The sequence below is a fragment of the Tiliqua scincoides genome, chromosome 3 (assembly GCF_035046505.1).
Source record: "Tiliqua scincoides isolate rTilSci1 chromosome 3, rTilSci1.hap2, whole genome shotgun sequence".
Taxonomy (NCBI): Eukaryota; Metazoa; Chordata; class Lepidosauria; order Squamata; family Scincidae; genus Tiliqua; species Tiliqua scincoides.
The window spans coordinates 189,153,951-189,174,023 of NC_089823.1; the positions used below are offsets into that span (position 1 = coordinate 189,153,951).

Below are 20,073 nucleotides of genomic sequence, written 5' to 3' on the forward strand. Positions count from 1 at the left end.
AGGAATCCAATCTTGCCCTTTGCACCAATCAACTGATTTTGAAAAAAGAAACCAGATATTGGGCTGCTGCAGAATGTCATGGTCTCTTTCCTGGCCCTGGTTTGAGTTGTTCCTCCACACTACCTGCCCTAAACTCTCCTTCCAATATTAAAGACCTGTGAAGATTTTACTTTGAGCTTCCAGCAGCAGCCCTGCCTGAAATAATTCCAGCCTTGCCTTGGTTTAGAGCACCCTCAAGTGGCTATTTTGGGCATGCTGGAGGCCTGCATGAATGAAGACAAACAGGAGATGCCAATAACTGAAACTGGGAAAAATCATCCATGTTGTGATGATAGTCTGAATGGCAGGCATGCTAATGTAAACTAACCTTTGGCAAATAACTGCGCTGGCATATTTCTGGCCTAAACTACTGGCATAGGAGAGCTCCAGAGAAAAGTAAACACACAAACCTGCATTTTGCGGCAGGAAAATATGCAAAACTAATGGTGTGTGAAGTCTCGCCAAGCCAAGTCAGTGAGAAATAGAAAGAGGGCAACCATAAGGAAAACCCGGCTGTATTGGTCTAAGGCCCCTTTGATCTAAGGCCCAGAATTAGATCTTTCCAGGTAGACCACCGGGGGGGGGGGGGGGAAATGAGGTCATTAAAGCCCAGCTTTAGCTCAGAGAGGTGCAAATGTAGCAGAGGACAGGCTGTAGATTATAGAATCCAGGTGAGTGCAAGGCATTTAAATCAAAAGAGCGATGGGTCCTTGAAGACCTCTTAGGAGGCATGAATGTGCTCCTTACCCGGGTGCAGTGCCTCAGTACAGCTGCCACCTCATCCTCCATCAGCAGCTTCCTAGCCATGTCTTGAATGAGTAGCAGGTGGCTCTCTGTAGCTGAGCTATGCTCACTGCCATTGTGCTGGGGGGATGATAAAGGCGAATCCCTCAGGCCCAGGGAAGCAAAAAAGCGACCTTTTTCTAGGGGATGAGCAGCAGAGGAAATTTAGTGAACAAACCATGCCACAGAATAACAAAACACAGCAGGACCATGAGCCATTTGGAAGTGCAAATCTGAAATGCATGCACATGCAGTCGTTTGCCTGGGTGCAGCTGCCATAATTGTATAAGCAATTCTTCCCCTCCTACACGCATCCCTCTCCCGAGAAATCCAGAGCCCAATCCTATCCAAATTTCCAGCGTTCATGCAGCCGTGCCAATGGGGCATGTGCTGCATCCTGCATGGAGGGGGGGTGAGTCATGGAGGGCTCCTCAAGGTAAAGGAGCATTTGTTCCCTTGTTGCGGGGGCTGCATTGATGCTGGAAAGTTGATCAAAAGAGGGCCCTCAGTGTAATACAGTGGTTAGAATACTGGACGTGAGCAACCCAGGTTGAAGTTCCCCCTCATGTTAGGAAGCTTGGACTATGTTTTCTCAGCTGAAGCCACATATCCTAAGGATAGCAGTAAGGTTAAAATGCTGTTCTGTGTTCCTTTGATGATGGGTCTTGTCTACTGTGTTTCAAGTGATGTGCTGAACTGCCTTCAGCTACTGTGGAATAGTGGGAGTGAAAATATTTTAATTAATTAACAATTTAAAATAAATCTAGACATATAGAAAATAAATATGTTGGGCTTGGACCATGCATCCTCATCAAGACTGTGAGCCCGGCATTAGGCTGCAGAATTTTAAGGCCACCTCCTCTTCCCCCACTGATGAACGCTGTTCCCAGAACCAATGTAATCCAGAATAATCAAGGGAAAAGACTGTGCTGAGCTCCAGCTACATCAGCCCATGATGAGGCAGCTATGGAAAAGGACCAGAAGAGGATGTAGCTATTATTTCTATGGCACTACAGAGTGTGCAAAACTGCTTCACAGTTTATTTCAGCAGAATGTCTCAGCAATAATAATAATATAATATACAGTATTTATATACCGCCTTTCTTGGTCTTTATTCAAGACTTTATTCAAGGCGGTTTACACAGGCAGGCTTATTAAATCCACGCAGGGATTTTTACAAATTGAAAGAAGGTTCTCTCTTTCAAGAACCACCACATTCAAGCTGTTACACTCCGATCTGGTTTTAACATTCTGGCCTCCATCCTCCCACGCTCCGAGCAGATGGAACAGCTCAGCTGCAGCTTGCCAGCTGCTTCAAGGTCGCACGGTGCTGGTGGCCTCGAACTGCCGACCTTGTGGATGTTAATCTTCAGGCAAATGGAGGCTCTACCCTCTAGACCAGACCTCCTGCCCTTATCCTGTTGTTTAGAAGAATGACCTGATGACTCTCAGAGAGCTTCATGACTGACAGCTTAATACTATGTATGTCTTCTCAAAAGTAAATCACATTAAAAAAAACAATGGGGCTTACTCCCAGATAAGTGTGGATAGGATTGCAGCCTGAGTGAGCTTGACTCTCAGTGAGCTTCATGACCTGGGCGCATCTGCCAAATCTGGGTTCCAATACTGCATTCTATCCATTGTCGAACAAATGGCCCTTCAGTACAGGGGAACTGAGGGGCACTGCACTCCAGGCAACCGTTCAGCCAAGAACATTGCAAGTTCACTGCTGAGAAGGGAAGGGTTTGAAGAAGTAGTCATTGGCACCAATACTCACACACACATGTCTTCAGAAACACACATACACACAGAGCCACATGCTGTTGGCAAAGGCACAGCCTGCACTCCTGCTCAGTTACCCCGTTTCAGACTTCGGATAACAAACTTCTGTATGACGCTGACTGCAGGCAAGGGGAGCGGGGGGGGGGGGAGAGATCAAAGATGAAGTAATTAGGAACCTGCAGTAAAGAAGGGTGGGTGAAAGTGGCAGCCATTTCAAACTGGTCCCTGTATTGTTTCATGCAAAGAGAGAGAAGGAAGAGGCTGTATCTGCACAATGCATTTTGGGGGCAGCATTTTTTTTCCCCATGCATACTATCTCTATAAATCTGACAGCAATGAAATTCAGCCTGTTTTGGTGTTCCATCAGTTCGCATCGCAGGGACAGTATGGACAATGCTGTCTCTACCACTTAAGGAACCATGCCAGTTCCCCTCTACCACTTTGTCCCAGCTTCTCCAGAGACTTGCACTTCCAATCTAGTGAGAAAATCTTAAAGCAGGGGTTGTGGTAACCTCACTTAGGCTGATGTGACCACCAGACCATTTCCATGTTTGTATCTAGGATTGCTACCGCCTGGCCTAGAGATCAAAACAATCAGTCTTGTGGCACCTTAACTATTTATTGTAGCATCACCTTTTGCTGACCCTTTGATTAGGACACTTGTGTCCAGATCAGAAAGACAGCATTGGGAAACAGTCAGTCCAATCCTATTGGGCTTTAACGGCAGAAAACACACAAGGTTGTGATGCGGGGGGGGGGAAGGGTGGAACAAAGAGGCAACGGGAGCAAGGGATGGTGAATTGGCTCTGGGAAGGGGACAGGGCACAACCGTTTCTGCATCACTGCATTGGTGGGGGGAGAGAGGGCATAAGATTGGGCTGCTGCTTCTGTAGTATAGCTCTTCGTTCATCCATCCCCTCCCCTGCAGGCCTTCACAAGAAGAATTTGAAGTTTCTTTTGTAGCAGGTGGAAGGGATGATTTAGCAAGTGTGGATCTCTGCAGCACAGGAATGGAAGATGCTGCTCCTGTATGCTACCTCTTTGACTTGAAGTTATGAAAGGAGCAATCGCAAGCTCCACGCAGGAACAAACAATGCCAAAAAAGCAGGGCCCACTGGGGTGGTCCAAGCACTACCCTCTTCTGGATAGACAAGCACTGCCCCCTTCTGGCTAGACTTTGTAGCAGTTGGTCTTAACCTTTTTTGGTCATAGACCCCTATGAGAATCTGATGACAGCTATGAACCTTCTCTCCAGAAAAATGCACATAAGCACATTATTTTTAGAAGGTTAAGACCTTCTGCTTTATAGGGAGAGAGCAATAGGCCAGCTAAAGCCAGAAGCAGAAATTCCCCAGTTCAACTGCCAACAATGTTGGGAATTGTTTCTCCTGAATGCTGATTGGCAGTCCCATTCAATATTTTGCAATACTTTTGCCCTTCTTCTGTCCCTTCTACATTATGCTTAATAAATGCCTCCCAGTGCCAAAGCTTCTTGCTACCATGGAAATTATTACCAAGAAAATGCAACCAATATGCCTTCTTGCTACCAAGACAATTACTGAACAAGCCTGGCAATTGATTCGCACCAGATTCCAGAGCTAAAGAGGCTGCTAAGAACAAGCACTTTTTGTTACCTTTCTCCCCCTCAGACCTTGCAGGAGACTTGGCACGTCTCTGTGCCTCTGGTGATCCAGCTGCTGAACTTGGTTTCCCTGACCGGGTACTCTTAAAGAACAGGTTCATGAGGGTTTTGGAGCGCTGAAGAGTGACCTTCTTCTCTGTGGATACTGGTTTCTCCTTCTTCTGCTGGCGTTTCTCCTCTGGGGGCAAGAGTCCAGGAAATCATATCAGAGGACCACACCCACAGGATATTATGAAATCTGATTCTCATAACAACCCCACTGTAGCATCAACACTTCTGAAGCCTATTGTGGGTACCTATTTACCATTTGTGGGTACCCATTTAGACTTTTGTTGTGCCTCTCCCGCTGTGTATTAGTTCATAAACCCTTTCAGTGAAGTATAATCAGGAACAATGAGAGGGACTTAGACTGAGTGAGTGAATGCTCCAGTTCTACTAGGGTTCCTTGTGAGCACATGATATATATGGAACTCCAGCAGCGAGCACCATGAATTTTCCAAGGAACATGTGGCTTGTGCAAAGAGGACAGAATTATCTTCATGGGTGGGAAAAACAAGGAGGATGCCATTGCCAAAATGTACAGGAAGCTAAGCTTATTTGTAAGAAGGACCCACATGTAGCCAAGTTCACCTGTGGATTAGAGATGGATCATATTTAGCATGTGGATTTAACTTGGGATAGCAGGAGGCCTGTGGATGGGGATTTATGAGTATCAGGAAAGTTGAGGGAGGAATCCAGGTTTAGATTACTGACGTGGGGTGTTTTTGGAGGTGGTGAACAGGCAGGGACCTTCTGTTAGAAGTGGTATACCAAATGCTGTCCCCCTTAACTGGCGATATGTCAGCTTCTGCTTTTCCCACTGTCTGGATTGGAAGCGGGGGATGGAGAGGGAGAGGAAGTGTGGAAGAGATCTGTTAAGTAGATCTGCTTATCACCTGCTGGTGGCAGAGTGACCAGATGCGCACCTAACTGTTGATGCAATCTATCTAGATTGCACCTCTTTCAAGTGAATGCACATCACCAGCCACATTCCGGATGCCCATCCAACTGCATTCACATCAGCATCCTATCGAAAGCACTGAAGTGAGGACAGACTGCATCCATATTTCAGTGGGCATTTGGATACAGATCCAATCTACGTTTGTGTTCCTGATTGAGCAAGTGATACATGTCTGAAAGTCTGGTTCCATGCAGGGATCTCGCGAGTTGGATCAAAATGAGGAAATGCGGGTAAGTGGTGGAAATGGCAGGTCAAACGAGTTAAATTGCCTTACTCTTGGTTTGCTCTGTCCTTCTTTCCACAAAATTGTTTCATGGCACTACGTTCAGTACTCAGAATCAAAAGAGTCTTGTATTTCATTAATAAAAAAGGGAAAGTATAAGGAAAAATGAGTGGCATTTTTTTGCCACTCTACACCTTTTCTTTATCAACGTCAATAACAATAACAGAACAACTTTGGTAAAGAAAGGTACCAATAGTAGTGGGTGCTTTAGGTACCATACTAAAAAACTTGGGAAAACACCCACATACCTTAGGTGTAAATGAAATTACCACATATAAGCTCAAAAAGTAGCTCTACTGGGAAATGCACATATTTTATGTAAATACCTCTAAATATCCTAGGTCAGCGTTTCTTAACTTTGGCCCCTGCTATACCACTTTGCATCTATAGGAAGTACTACGGCAGGAAGTACTACTACTACTACTACTATAGTACTACTATAGGAAGTTCTTTGCAGAAGTGCGTGTGGCCTCTGGGAAACCAAGTGCCTCGGGAACGAAGTGCCAGGTAAGGCACCGCGAGTTTAGCATCTGTGCGACTGCAGCAGTAGGGCAAGGAAGCTGGGGCCCCAGATACTGCCCTTGCTCTTCCCTTGAGAAGAGGGCTGCTAACCAGTGTAGGGTTTTTAAGTACCCCTAATCAAAAACAAACAAAATTTAAAAAGCTATGCAGTCATACAGACAGCAGCAGGGTGGGGGCTATCCAGTGTTTTGCATCGAGTGCCACATGTATGACTATATGCCTCTGGGGCATAAGTCATGGGTGTGCCCTCAGTGCAAGGAGCTCCAGGGACTCAGGGAACGCATCCGCTCCCTTGAAGCCTTGGTGGCTGACCTGGAGAAGCAGAGGCAGGCAGAGAAGGACCGTGGGGAGACTTCCGGGGATGATCAGACTTCATCCCAACCTCAGGCATGCAGTTCCTCAGCTGCCCGGGTGGGAAGTCTCGGGGCTGGAGGATGTCATCCTGGAGAGGAGGGAAACAATCCCTTAGGGGGGACCCCTTCTCCAGGGGATGGGCCCCTATCTGAACGCACTCAGGATACTCCTCGGGAGGAGGGGGGTTGGGGGCTTCTTGTAGTAGGGGATTCGATTATTAGAAACATAGAGAGGGGGGTTTGCGATGGATGTGAGGACCGCATGGCGACATGCCTGCCTGGTGTGAAGGTTGCGGACATCACTTCTTGTCTAGACAGGCTGGTAGATAGTGCTGGGGAGGAGGTAGCGGTTGTGGTGCATGTCTGCACCAACAACGTGGGCAAGTGTAGCCAGGAGGTCCTGGAGGCCAAATTTAGGCTATTAGGTGGGAAGCTGAAAGCCAGGACCTCAAAGGTAGCGTTCTCTGAAGTGCTACCTGTTCCACGCGCAGGGCCAGCTAAGCAGGCGGAGATCAGGGGTCTCAATGCGTGGATGAGACGGTGGTGTAGGGAGGAGGGGTTTAGATTCATTACACACTGGGGAACGTTTTGGGACAAGCGGGGCCTGTACAAGAGGGACGGGCTTCACTTGAACCAGAATGGAACCAGACTGCTGGTGCATAACATTAAAAAGCCACCTTGAGTCCCTTCGGGGAGAAAGGTGGGGTAAAAATAAAGTATAATAATAATATAATAATAAAAGGTGGCAGAGCAGCTTTTAAACTGATCCCTGGGGGAAGGCCGACAGGAGACGAGGGGCATCCGGTTCGGAACTCTTCATCCCTATGGGACGAGAACGGGGAGGTTAGAGAACAACAAGGTAAAGGCAGAGTAGGAGAAGAAATTGGGAATGGTAGCATGATGGGATGTGATAGACAGTTTGGCACAGTGAGAGGATGTGGGGACAAAGGAGCGAATAAGCAGCCCATCCTAGGGCATTCCGTGTACAAATGCTTTTATGCAAATGCCCAAAGTCTCCGAACAAAGATGGGAGAACTGGAATGTCTGGTGACAAGGGAAAACATTGACATAGTGGGTATAACGGAAACCTGGTGGAATGCGGAGAATCAGTGGGATACCACAGTCCCGGGCTATAAACTCTACAGGAGGGACAGGGAGGGGCGTGTTGGAGGTGGGGTGGCCATGTTAAGGAAGGGATAGAATCCAGCAAAGTAGAGATTGAAGGTGGGTCCGACTCCAAAAGGTTAAATTACCAGGCCTGAGGAGTGATGTAATACTGGGGCGTACTATCATCCTCCAGACCAGAAACCGGAAGGGGACCTTGAAATGAGGAAACAGATCAGGGAGGTGACAAAGGGGGACAGGGTTGTAATCATGGGGGACTTCAATTATCCTCATATTGACTGGGTCAATTCGTGTTCCTGTCATGAAAAGGAGACCGGATTCCTTGACATGCTAAATGACTGTGCCTTAGAGCAGCTAGTCATGGAGCCCACCAGAGGACAGGTGACTCTGGATTTAATATTGTGTGGTACTCAGGACCTGGTTAGAGATGTAAATGTTACTGAGCCATTGGGGAACAGTGATCATGCTGCGATTCATTTCAACATGCACGTCAGGAGAAGAATACTGGGCAAATCTCTCACAAAAACCCTTGACTTCTGACGAGCGGACTTCCCTCAAATGAGGAGGCTGGTTAGAAGGAGGTTGAAAGGGAAGGTAAAAAGAGTCCACTCTCTACAGAGTGCATGGAGGTTGCTCAAATCAACAGTAATAGAGGCCCAGCAGAAGTGTATACAGCAAAGGAAGAAGGACTCGACTAAGTCCAGGAGGGTGCCCGCATGGCTAACCAGCCCAAGATAGGGAGGCCATAAAGGGCAAAGAAGCTTCCTCCCCTAAGTCTTGCCCTAATGAAGAGAATAAAAAGGAACATAAACTGTGGCAAAAGAAATGTAAGAAGGTGATACGGGAGACCAAGAGAGACTGTGATGAACACATGGCCAGCAGCATTAAGGGGAATAATAAAAGCTTCTTCAAATATGCTAGAAGCAGGAAACCCACCAGAGAAGCAGTTGGCCCTCTGGATGGTAAAGGAGGGAAAGGGGAAATAAAAGGAGACTTAGAGATGGCAGAGAAATTGAATGAGTTTTTTGCATCTGTCTTTACGGCAGAAGACCTCAGGCAGATACTGCTGCCCGAACGGCCCCTCCTGACCAAGGAATTAAGTCAAATAGAGTTTAAAAGAGAAGATGTTTCAGACCTCATTGATAAATTAAAGATCAATAAGTCACCGGGCCCTGATGGCATCCACCCAAGAGTTATTAAGGAATTGAAGAATGAAGTTGCTGATCTCTTGACTAAAATACGCAACTTGTCCCTCAAAATGGCCATGGTACCAGAGGATTGGAGGATAGCAAATGTCACGCCTATCTTTAAAAAGGGAAAGAGGGGGGACACGGGAAACTAAAGGCCGGTCAGCCTAACATCTATACCAGGTAAGATAGTGGAATGCCTCATCAAAGATAGAATCTCAAAACACATAGACGAACAAGCCTTGCTGACGGAGAATCAGCATGGCTTCTGTAAGGGTAAGTCTTGCTTCACAAACCTTTTAGAATTATTTGAAAAGGTCAACAGGAATGTGGATGTGGGAGAACCCCTGGACATTATATATCTGGACTTTCAGAAGGCGTTCAACATGGTCCCTCACCAAAGGCTACTGAAAAAACTCCACAGTCAGGGAATTAGAGGGCAGGTCCTCTCCTGGACTGAGACCTGGTTGAAGACCAGGAAACAGAGAGTGGGTGTCAATGGGCAATTTTCACAATGGAGAGAGGTGAAAAGCAGTGTGCCCCAAGGATCTGTCCTGGGACCAGTGCTCTTCAACTTCATAAATGACCTGGAGACAGGGTTGAACAGTGAGGTGGCTAAGTTTGCAGACGACACCAAACGTTTCCAAGTGGTAAAGACCAGAAGTGATTGTGAGGAGCTCCAGAAGGATCTCTCCAAACTAGCAGAATGGGCAGCAAAATGGCAGATGCATTTCAATGTAAGTAAGTGTAAAGTCATGCACATTGGGGCAAAAAATCAAAACTTCACACATAGGCTAATGGGTTCTGAGCTGTCTGTGACCGATCAGGAGAGAGATCTTGGGGTGGTGGTGGACAAGTCGATGAAAGTGTCGACCCAATGTGCGGTGGCAGTAAAGAAGGCCAATTCTATACTTGGGATCATTAGAAAAGGTATTGAAAACAAAACGGCTAATATTATAATGCCGTTGTACAAATCAATGGTAAGGCCACACCTGGAGTATTGTGTCCAGTTCTGGTCACCACATCTCAAAAAGGACATAGTAGAAATGGAAAAGGTGCAAAAGAGAGTGACTAAGATGATTACTGGGCTGGGGCACCTTCCTTATGAGGAAAGACTACAGCGTTTGGGCCTCTTCAGCCTAGAAAAGAGGCGCCTGAGGGGGGACATGATTGAGACATACAAAATTATGCAGGGGATGGACAAAGTGGATAGAGAGATGATCTTTACACTCTCACATAACACCAGAACCAGGGAACATCCACTAAAATTGAGTGATGGGAGAGTTAGGAGAGACAAAAGAAAATATTTCTTTACTCAGTGTGTGGTTGGTCTGTGGAACGCCTTGCCACAGGATGTGGCGACAGCATCTGGCCTGGACGCCTTTAAAAGGGGATTGGACAAGTTTCTGGAGGAAAAATCCATTATGGGGTACAAGCCACGATGTGTATGCGCAACCTCCTGATTTTAGAAATGGGTTATGTCAGAATGCCAGATGCAAGGGAGGGCACCAGGATGAGGTCTCTTGTTATCTGGTGTGCTCCCTGGGGCATTTGGTGGGCCACTGTGAGATACAGGAAGTTGGACTAGATGGGCCTATGGCCTGATCCAGTGGGGCTGTTCTTATGTTCTTACTGGAAGTAACTGGCAGTGATCAGTTACTTCTGTGTTAAAGGCCAGACACAAAAACCGGTAAGAGGCTCAGGATTGATGGGAGTGTTCTTCTTAGTGTGTGAAAAGTGCATGCTGGAGCTCTGCCCACCAAGCCAAGCTTCCTACCACTGTTTGTCGTGTTACGTTTTGGTCTCACTGCCAGGTGGTGGGGGTCTGGGGATCCCATGGATACCACCAAGCACCAGTTCAAGTACCATTGGTGGTATGAGTTCCACTGGTTGAGAAACACTGTCCTAGATCCTTGGGAAGGACATGCTAGTTAGAAAACACCAGTCACCATCAGGTGGGTTGCGGCCAAGCAAAATAATATTGCCTTAACACCTACCATGGATGGTCAGATAGCTCTGGGATCTCTTGATGGGCCGTCGGGGACGACTGAGTGCCAGGAGGAGTGCTGTTTTGGGGGAGGGGTCCATCACTTCCCTGCTGGCAAAGGGCCGGTGCCTCCTCAGATGGAAGGAATCTTTGAGGCTCTCCGTGCGGATGGCAGTGTCTTTTAGGATCTCCATGGGCCGCACAATCCGGTGGGTCTCAGTCACTAGGCTCCCTGAAAAGGAAGCTCTGTCAGATGGCGGGTCAGTTTGCATGGCGGTTTCTGCCTTTTCTGATGAGTGGCTCCGAACAGGGAATTCCTCTGTGGAGATGCCAACGTCCACCATGCAGCTTTGAGTGGAGTTGGGAATGGGGGCCATGAACAGGCCATTTATAGAGCTGAAGGGGGTCCCTGAGGAGTAGGATGACACAGATGAGCTGGATTCAGAGGTCTGTGACAGCTGCTGCAACTGGCCGTTGGTCACTGTATGCAGAGTGAGAAAAGAACAATGAGTATTTAGGGATCGTCCCAATCTATCAGTTATAGCAGGGGTGTCAAACATAAGGCTCGGGGGCTGGATGCGGCCCCTGGACGCTTTTTATTCGACCCTCAGGCTCTCAGCTGCTGAGGTGTTACTGCTGAAACATCAGCCCACATGAAAATTGGGCTCTCCCATATCTTGAAATATGATCAAGATCTGCGTATTTTCTCTTCTGTCATTTGTAGTTAATGCAGTTAATGAGAACAAAGTGCTGATTTCTGGCTATCAGCTGCTTAATGATGTCACTTTCTGGTTAATGACATCACTTCTGGCGCTCAGCAGGTGCCCTGAATGCTAACTCTGGCCCTCTGTATGAAATGAGTTTGACACCCCTGAGTTATAGCATCTTACATGCACACATTTAACCCAGTTGTTGCACAAAGACCAAGTCTTGCCTTGACTTGCACTTTAGCTGTGGGGATGCTGTGTTCTCCCAGCACCGAATATGCTATATTTTGTACCTGAGAAAATGTAGTTCTTTCTTCCCCTGCACCACAAATAGCACAGCTGTTGCTTTTGCCATTGCTGTGTGGCATAAGATGATTTGTGTACCATTGACGCAACATTAGGGAACACACTGTTGGTGACCATTTCATTTGATCTGTACTGTTTCGGTTTTACCTTCTTGTTGGACCAATTCCTAGATACTACCTCAGTAATTGAAAGCTGATGAGCTGCACAACTTTTTTCATCCATGTGCATGATGTTAATTTATGGAATTTGCTGCCACCAGATGCATTGGTGGACATTATTCTAGATAGTTTTAAAAGGTCTTAGATAAATTCTGCAAGTACAAATCTATCAATGGCTACTAGTCCTTATGGTTATATGCTACTTCCAGTATGCTTTCAAATATTCACTGCTGGAAAGCAAAAGCAGAGGATGGCTATTTGTGTACAAGTCCTGCTTGTGGGCTTCCAGCATTACCTGGCTGGTCACTGTGGGAAACAGGACACTGGACTGAATGGACCTTTGGGTCTGATTCACATAGGTTCTTACACACATTACCTTTTAAAAGATTTGATTTTTTTGATCGATTTGCACTTTAGACATGTTTATTTTGTACAAATCCAACATGAGAATGTCCTTCCAACTTTCTAAAGGAGAAAACACCAGCATGCCCATCTTTCCCCCTGGCCTGTATAGTGATTAGAATGTTCCTTCATTCAATCAATTATTTTATTATATTTGTGTGCCAGACTCGGACTTGTCCTACTGCTGCAAGCATACCCATGGGGAGAAGCTCTGGAAAGTAGAGTGAGTTCCATCAGTATCTATTTGTGTGTAGCACAGGAAGCCCTAGATCATGTGTTTTTCATGGAGAAAATCCCAGGTTCAATCCCTAGCATATCCAAGCAGGACAGGGAAGAGTCCCTGTTCAAAATTTTGGAGAGCTGCCTCTGCTTCTGATGTAGAGCTAGATGGACCAACAGTCTGATTCAGTAAAAAGTATCTGTATATGTTTATGGATACTGTTTGTAGTGTGTGTGATGTTGATTTCTTTACCAACAGCCCAAAGGCATGGGATGGATTGGCAGCAGAATGATTTTTGAAAATGCAAAGAGGGGGAACAGCTTACTTGCAGAAAACTCTGGCATTCCTTACTGGTTGTCAGCAAAGCAACACATAGTTGCAGGAGGCAAAGATTGGAAATCTGCATTTATGACTTACATCTGTTGAGCCAGCAGTATTCGGCCACCATTTCCTTGTATGCCGGGAATCTCCCTGTTTCCTAGATGGAAGGGATAAAAGAGACATGACACATGATTAGTCACAGCTTGCCCAGCACTGCACAGTGTCTTCAGAAACTAACCCGATCCCAGGCGGAGAGACACTTTGATAAATAATGCATCCCACACTGCCAGGTCCCTTCCCAGCTGAAACTGGATCTGCTAAGTCTCAGAAGTCTGGGTCCCACAGCATCTTGGGCAGGAGATTACTGGGCACCAGGAAGACAGCAAGAAAGGGAGATCAATTCTGCTGTTTTCACATGCAGCACATGAGCAATGCTCAACTTTGTGGAGGAATGCAACTTCCTCTCTATCCAAACAGAACTGCACTATTGGTGAAGTCTTTCCTGCCTTTCATTTCTAGCAGCTCCTGCTTCCTTAATAAAAATAGTGTAATTGGGAAGGGGAGAATCTGTAGGCAGTTATGTTGTAGCCTCCTCAGAGTTGTAACTAGGGTGGAACCTGAGGAGCACCTGCCCCGGGCACTATACCCAGGCAGGGCATGACTGCCCCTCAGGCTTCACCATAGTTATGGAGGAAGCACTGGTGGCTTTGTGTCCCTGCAATGAGTGCTCCATCCACTGGGGAGAACCCGGAAGTGACATCACAATGTCACATGATGTTGTGATGTCATTGTCCTGGGTGCTGGGGCAGTGTGTTACACCTCTGAGCCTCTTAACCTACTTTTTCAGGTTAAGATCCCACCTTCTGGACACAGTCACAGGAAGGAGGTATGCTATTTTTGGCTGGATAAAGAAAGAGGCTGAGAGACTGAGAAGAATGATGATAAATGGTGAGAAGTGGAAATAATTCTGGAGATTAGAGAGAACTCTGCAAAGACTCTGAAATCAGCATGCTTGTGACTCTTAGAGCAAAGCAGTAATCCCCACTGCAATGGGACCATTACATCATCTTCCCAAGGCTAACATTAATTCACATCCTTCTCCCTGCCCTGTGCTTGGTAAAGCACAGACCTCACCTTGATGGTCAGCATGATGTGGGTCTGCCCCTTTAGCACTTCCACTGCCTTGCTATGGCTGATGTAGTCAAACTTGACTCCGTTGGCTGCAAGGACTTGGTCGCCGACCTTGATTCCATTTTGATCAGCCAACCCGCAGGGATCCACTCTGGGAAAGATACAACATTAAAGTGACTCCTGAGCTATTACAGTGGGACTTGTTTCAGGGGGGTGAGGGCAGAGCAGAGGGGAAGAGTGAGAAGGGCAGAAGAAATGGCCACATCTTCCTAGGTTTGTAAGAGGCAGAATCAGAAGTGCAAGTGCTATAGTCCTAGTTTCTCCTCTACACTGCAAGTCTATGTATGCTTTCCTGGGAGTAGGTCTCATTAAACACAATAGGACTTACTTCTGAGTAAAGATGCATAGGATTGTTCTGCTAGAACATGTATAAGCAGACTTCAGGTGTGCAGGAGCTACATTGGTTTTTTTTCTCCCTAAAACCCCCAAGTGTCTAGGAGCAGCAGCCAGGTGCAAAATGATGACTGAGGAAGGAGACACAGCTTTTCCTTCACAGGAAATATATGAGCTGTAGCCTAGATACATCTCCTACTTTTTATGGCCAGAATGCCTAGAATAGGAATACTTCATAAGCAATATGAAGGGGGGGGACAACCCTTACTTGAAGTCAGGTGCTGTATTAGGGTCCTAAGGAAGAGACCACAGGTTCATTTGTACAGGAGAAGACTTACTTGGAAACATAGATACCAAGGCCATACTCCTTCCCCCCACGGATGTTGAAACCCAGGCAGTAGTCATCAGAAGTGGTGTAGAGATGGACAATCCTTCGCTTTCCAATCTCTGAGCTGGTGTCTGATGGAGTTGAGCCGCTTTTCTCCACAACCAGGCGTCTATTGATCACATCAACCCTGGGATATGATGAAGAATTCAACCAGTTTTTCAAATGCCAATGGTTTTACGCTTGGATTTCCCCCCCAAGAAATGCTATTTCTGAAAGGGTCTGCAGTCTGACCGCAGGAAAATCAGGGAATCCCAGGATCAGGGGACATCCCCAAGCTTTGCAACCTGGATGTTGAATCACCAGAAAAGAGTTTATATCCCAGCTTTGTATGATCAAATCATAGTCAAGGCAGAGACCTAGCTAGAGAGGTGCAAAATCATAAGTATGTGCAGGCTCCCGACTGCAAGTTTAAGCAGCCCCTTAATTCAGCAACTGCCTGATGCTTTTGCTGCCTGAATGGCTCCGAGGGCAAGTGGCTGCTTCTACTCATGTTTGGGTGCCTGCGCTTGCAATTTTGCACCCCTCTAGCTATACTACTGAGACAAAGTAACTTAAAAGTCATAAAAACAAAAACAGACATACAAATCCAAAAAACAACAATGAAGAATTACTGAAATGTCATCATCCTCAAAACAGCACAATCATAAAAAGTTATTTAAAAAGCATCAGAAATTTTTTTAAAAATTACAGTAGAAAGAAATAGCAATGTTCACTGCCAGTTGAAAGGCGGACAATGATGGTGTCAGGTACCATTCTGTTGCCTGAGGTGACTGCTTCAATTGGTCTCATGGATGGGCCAGCTCTCCCACTATCTCCACCTGGACATCCAAGAGAAGTCCCAGATCCAAGAGCAGAGTTTAGTACAGTACAACCTTGTTATCTGCAGAAGTTCTATTCTGGAACCCCTAGCAGATACAGGAGTCACCATTTAAATACCTTCAGAAAAGAAAAGAAAAGCTCAAAAACAGCATTTCTTACCTTGGCACAGCGAAACTGCATGGTTTCCAGTCACTCAGGGCTAAAAACAGCACTAATGACTCACTTCCAGATTGTGTGGAGGTTCCTGGCTGCTCCCAGTGTCACCCCAGAATGCATTGTGGGGCAATGCTGAGAGGAGCCAGGAACCTCCGCCTGACCTGGAAATGGGTCATTACTACTATTTTTAGCTCTGAGAGGCTTGGAAACCACATGGTTCACCACGCCAAGGTAAGAAACGCTATTTTCGAGTTTTATTTTCTTTTTTGAAGGCATTTAAATGGCGACCCCGGTATCCGCTGGCATCTGTGGTGAGTCCAATCCATGGATGTCAGATCTGTGGATATCAAGATTGCACCTGTACAACTTAATTTGAGTCATAGGCTATTAAGGTTGATGAGCATGTAAGAGCTTGGTTGAATAACCCTTTTTCAATAACGCCTGTGAGTCTTCATTTTCCTCTCCTTTTGCCTTAAGCAACCACAGTCCCCTCTCCAGCCCCTCCACATTGGGGATTCAGCTTCAGAAGCTACAGATGGTATGATTTTTCCAGCAAGCCTGGTATGGTATATTTGGTTTTAAAAGTTAACTGCTTCCTGGGGGATCTAGGGATTGGTATAGGTAGAGCTGAAACAAATATCTGAAACAATTAAAAATCCAGCAAAATTCCCAATAATCCCAAAAAATTCAATTTTGAATTAGAAATTCAAAATGTTGATTTCAAGATGTTCAGAATTCAAGATGTTGAATTCAACATCCAAATATGCATTTTGCATATGAATTTAAAAATTTAAATACTTTACACCAGGAGTTCTTAAACGGTGGTACGCGTACCACTGGAGGTATGCTGGGTGGTGTTGAGTGGTACAAGTGACGCCTGCCATCCAGCAGTGACACAACAAGGGGAGCTTCAAACAGCTATAGGAGGCTTGGCTCAGAGGGCAGATCTCCAGCACAAGGTTTTCGTGCACTTGATAAAGCCCTCTGGCCTCCCCTGAGCCTCTTACCTTCATTGGAAAGGATACTTGGCACTTTCTATAAACCCAGAAGTAACTGGCAGTAACATTATCACCACTTACTTCCAGTTTTACTTCTGCGGAGAGCATCAGAGCAAGTGGTACGCTGGGGGAGTAGCACATTGCTTTACACTGGTTGGCTCCTCTTGATTGTTTGGCAGATTTGAAATACTAAATATCCTAAGTTGTCAACTGTGACATACTAATGATAATTCCATGTTACCTGTAACATGCTGTCAAATGCTAATACCACTGCACGCCACCTCTCAAACGCGAAGACATTATAGTGCCTCTGCAATGTGCAGCGAGAAGGAACTGTTGGGTGTGCTCATTGTCAGTTAACAATGGGCAATTTATGAGACTCAACAGTGCACAATGTTAACTGGGTGTATGGCACGTTCACATGCCCCAGAATCCTCTGGAATGCACTGTGGTTCCATGGCAGACACATGCGGACTCTTAGACTGCCATGTTGATGGGGAAAGGGTTCCCCAAAGGCAGACAGTCTGAAAGTCATTGTAACATACAATTGCATATCAGCTATCTCTACTATTTTAAGTACAAAATGCTATCACATGTCAGCTATCAAATACTGTCAAATGTCAACAGTCACATATCAAATATCGAAATCAAATATCATTGGGTGTCAAATACTGGTATCAAATATTTGGAGAACATTCAAGCACAGTGGCAAAGGAGAATTTTGGGGTGTAAATTCATTTCAGTTCTGGGATATCAGCCAGTACTGTGCATGGCTCAGGACCTTTTGCTGTTTCAGCCTCCACACACATGAGCTCAGTCATGGATTTCTCCTTAAAAAGGTCTGCCCATTCCTCATACTTACACACTGCAGCTTTTCAGCCATTCCTGAGATCCCCATAGAGGCCCACTTCGTACCTCCTTTTACTGAATTAGAGTGTTCCCCCCCAACTCATCACTATTACATTCTTAGCTGTCTATCATGCTAAGGAAGCCCCTTTCCAACCACAGTTCCCATATGATTTAAGTTGGAGGAGTTTAGTCCAGTAACCCTATGCCACCTTGACCCCTCCTCCTCCTGTTCCCTGGCCAGAGTTCACTCCAGTACTAGCTGTGTGCAACTTGATTACTTCATCTCTGCTGCACTGAGCCCAGCACACCTGCCTTGGCCCATACAAGCAACACATTGTGAAGGTATGCGGACAATGGGGTGTTACCATAGTAGGCAGTTCCGCTTACCATGTGGTCTTTTCTCTGGAGAACTTTATCCCTGGCACTTTGCCCATGCGTCTCACAATCATCCGCAGCCGGTTATTCCCCGTCAGGACTTTGACTGCACTCCCCATTGTAATGTTCTCCAAGCTCACACTATTCACCTCTGTGATTTTATCTCCAACACGCAGCCCAGCCACTTCTGTGGGTATTAAATACAGATGGTTCAACTTGGAATTTTTTTTGTTATATTAAGGAATAATTTAAACAAAGGACAAAGTATAGCACACACATTGTAGTATAAAACATAATAAGATACTTAGGATTCCTTACAAGAGGAGGCCAGAATCTCTGGCAACTTGTACTTTGTGCCTACTATTAATATTCCAAAAGATAATATATATAGGGGACAATATATATATCTAAAAGGGGGCACCAAATTTTGAGGCAAGTGTTCTTGTTGAACTGCTTCTCATGTGTATGCATTTGGAAACTCACTTTTTTCATAGAATGTTAACTGGTTACACAGTCAACTGTGAGGTCTGGTGCCTTTTTCAAGTAGTTTGCAATGAGCAATCTTGCTGACAGCAATCTAATAGACAGCTATTTTCATGTTCTTTAAAGCAATGATCCTTTACTGAGGGCGCAATCCTAACTGTGCCCAAGTCCCTTGGGTTGGCCTGGGAGGGTCGTTTGCGCCTCTTCAGGGGGAAGCCAGGCCAGGGCTCAAAGAAGCACTGGCCTTTGGAGGCCGACACAAGCCTCCACGCCGGCTTCCTCCATGCTTGTTGCGTCGGCCTGGCTGGACTGACACAATGAAGAAAGGTAGGCGTGGGGGAGGTGGGGAGGGGGCGGGAGGGAGGCATTCCTGGACAGGGGGAGGGCAGGTGGTGGATGGCCCCGGGGCCAGGCATGCAGGGATTGGGAGGTAGGGCTGGGATCCGGCAATTATGCTGGATCCCAACCCCCGTTCCCAGGGAGAACGCACAAAGGTGGCACAAGTCCGAGGATACCCATAGGGGCCAGCAGCCCTTATCCAGAGTTAAGGTTTCCCCTTACCTCTGGCTGAGCTGCCTCTGGCTCCTATCCTGCACTGGATGCAGCGCAAGCTTCCTGGCTTGCCTGTTCCAGCACAGATAGGATTGCACCCTAAGCACTGAAGTAAAGCTTCTCAGGCACGAAAGGTTCTCAGACATTTTGTGAGGTCATTGGCTTCTTTGAAGATGCTCTGTCAGAACTATTTAATACAATGGCACATGTGCAAAAACGTTTGGTGAGATTATGGTATCATTAAGTTGCCTGGATGTTCCTGCTGTTGGAATTTTGGAGCTGCCTGCAGGGCTCTGGAGGGCATTGTAATGTCCAGACACTTGAGACCATCTTTACCTGCCCTCTGCCCCTGCAGGAGGTATAGTCTATAATGCCTTTTCTCCACATTCTCTCTCTCCCATTGCAGGAGGAAGATATAAACTGCCTGAACTCTGTCTCCACAATGGCAGACAACATCCTCCTTCACATACAGTCAAAGGGAACAACTTCAGGGCTCTCTGCTCCACAAATAGTAGAAACCTCTGATAAACACCAGAAGATATGTATTCTTGGAAAGTGAACATTTCTTGCAACACCTGGAACATCTGGTACTGGGTTAGGTCCTGCAAGTAAAGGGGTCTGCAGCGCTGGGCCCTGGATGACCATTTTGTTGCAAATGATGTAAACATACCGATCCTGCCAAAGTGCATATCTTAGAATGAATTCCTGGTTATATACCTGGAAGTGTTTGGCAGGCTGTCATGACTTCTAAAGGCTGGTAGCAGAGCCTCTGAGAGGGAGTGTAGGGGGTACATTGTACCTGGACCTGGGGTCAGAAAGGGGGCCTGGGAGCCAAAGGGGGCCAAAAAAAGAGACTAGAAGCCAAATTCACATTTGAAGGGAGAAGGGGCACAAAAGAAACTTTGTACCTCCTGATAAAATTTCTCTCAGTAGCTCTTGCTGGTAGGGTAGAAGAGATTTTATGTACCTGCACTGCTGCCTTCCTCCACCATACTGACGAAGATACCCAGGCCATGCTCTGAGCCACCTCGCACACTGAATCCCAGCTTCCCATCTGTGCTCTTTTCCACCGTAATGGCAATGATGGCGTCACTCTCGTCACTGTTAGCTGT

The 20,073-nt window shown here is 46.3% G+C and overlaps 1 protein-coding gene across 1 annotated transcript in view; it reads right to left on the reverse strand.

The window, feature by feature from the left end:
* The window catches only part of PDZD7 (PDZ domain containing 7), a 35,315-nt gene that overhangs the window by 11,461 nt on the left and 3,781 nt on the right, over positions 1-20,073 (reverse strand). The window contains exons 2-9 of the mRNA XM_066620329.1: positions 19,929-20,069; positions 17,939-18,113; positions 14,680-14,856; positions 13,952-14,099; positions 12,914-12,974; positions 10,714-11,184; positions 4,239-4,424; positions 787-962 (exon numbers count right to left, since the gene is read on the reverse strand). Of these exons, the coding sequence (XP_066476426.1) occupies positions 787-962; positions 4,239-4,424; positions 10,714-11,184; positions 12,914-12,974; positions 13,952-14,099; positions 14,680-14,856; positions 17,939-18,113; positions 19,929-20,069 (1,535 nt within the window). The remainder of the gene's footprint in view (positions 1-786; positions 963-4,238; positions 4,425-10,713; positions 11,185-12,913; positions 12,975-13,951; positions 14,100-14,679; positions 14,857-17,938; positions 18,114-19,928; positions 20,070-20,073) is intronic.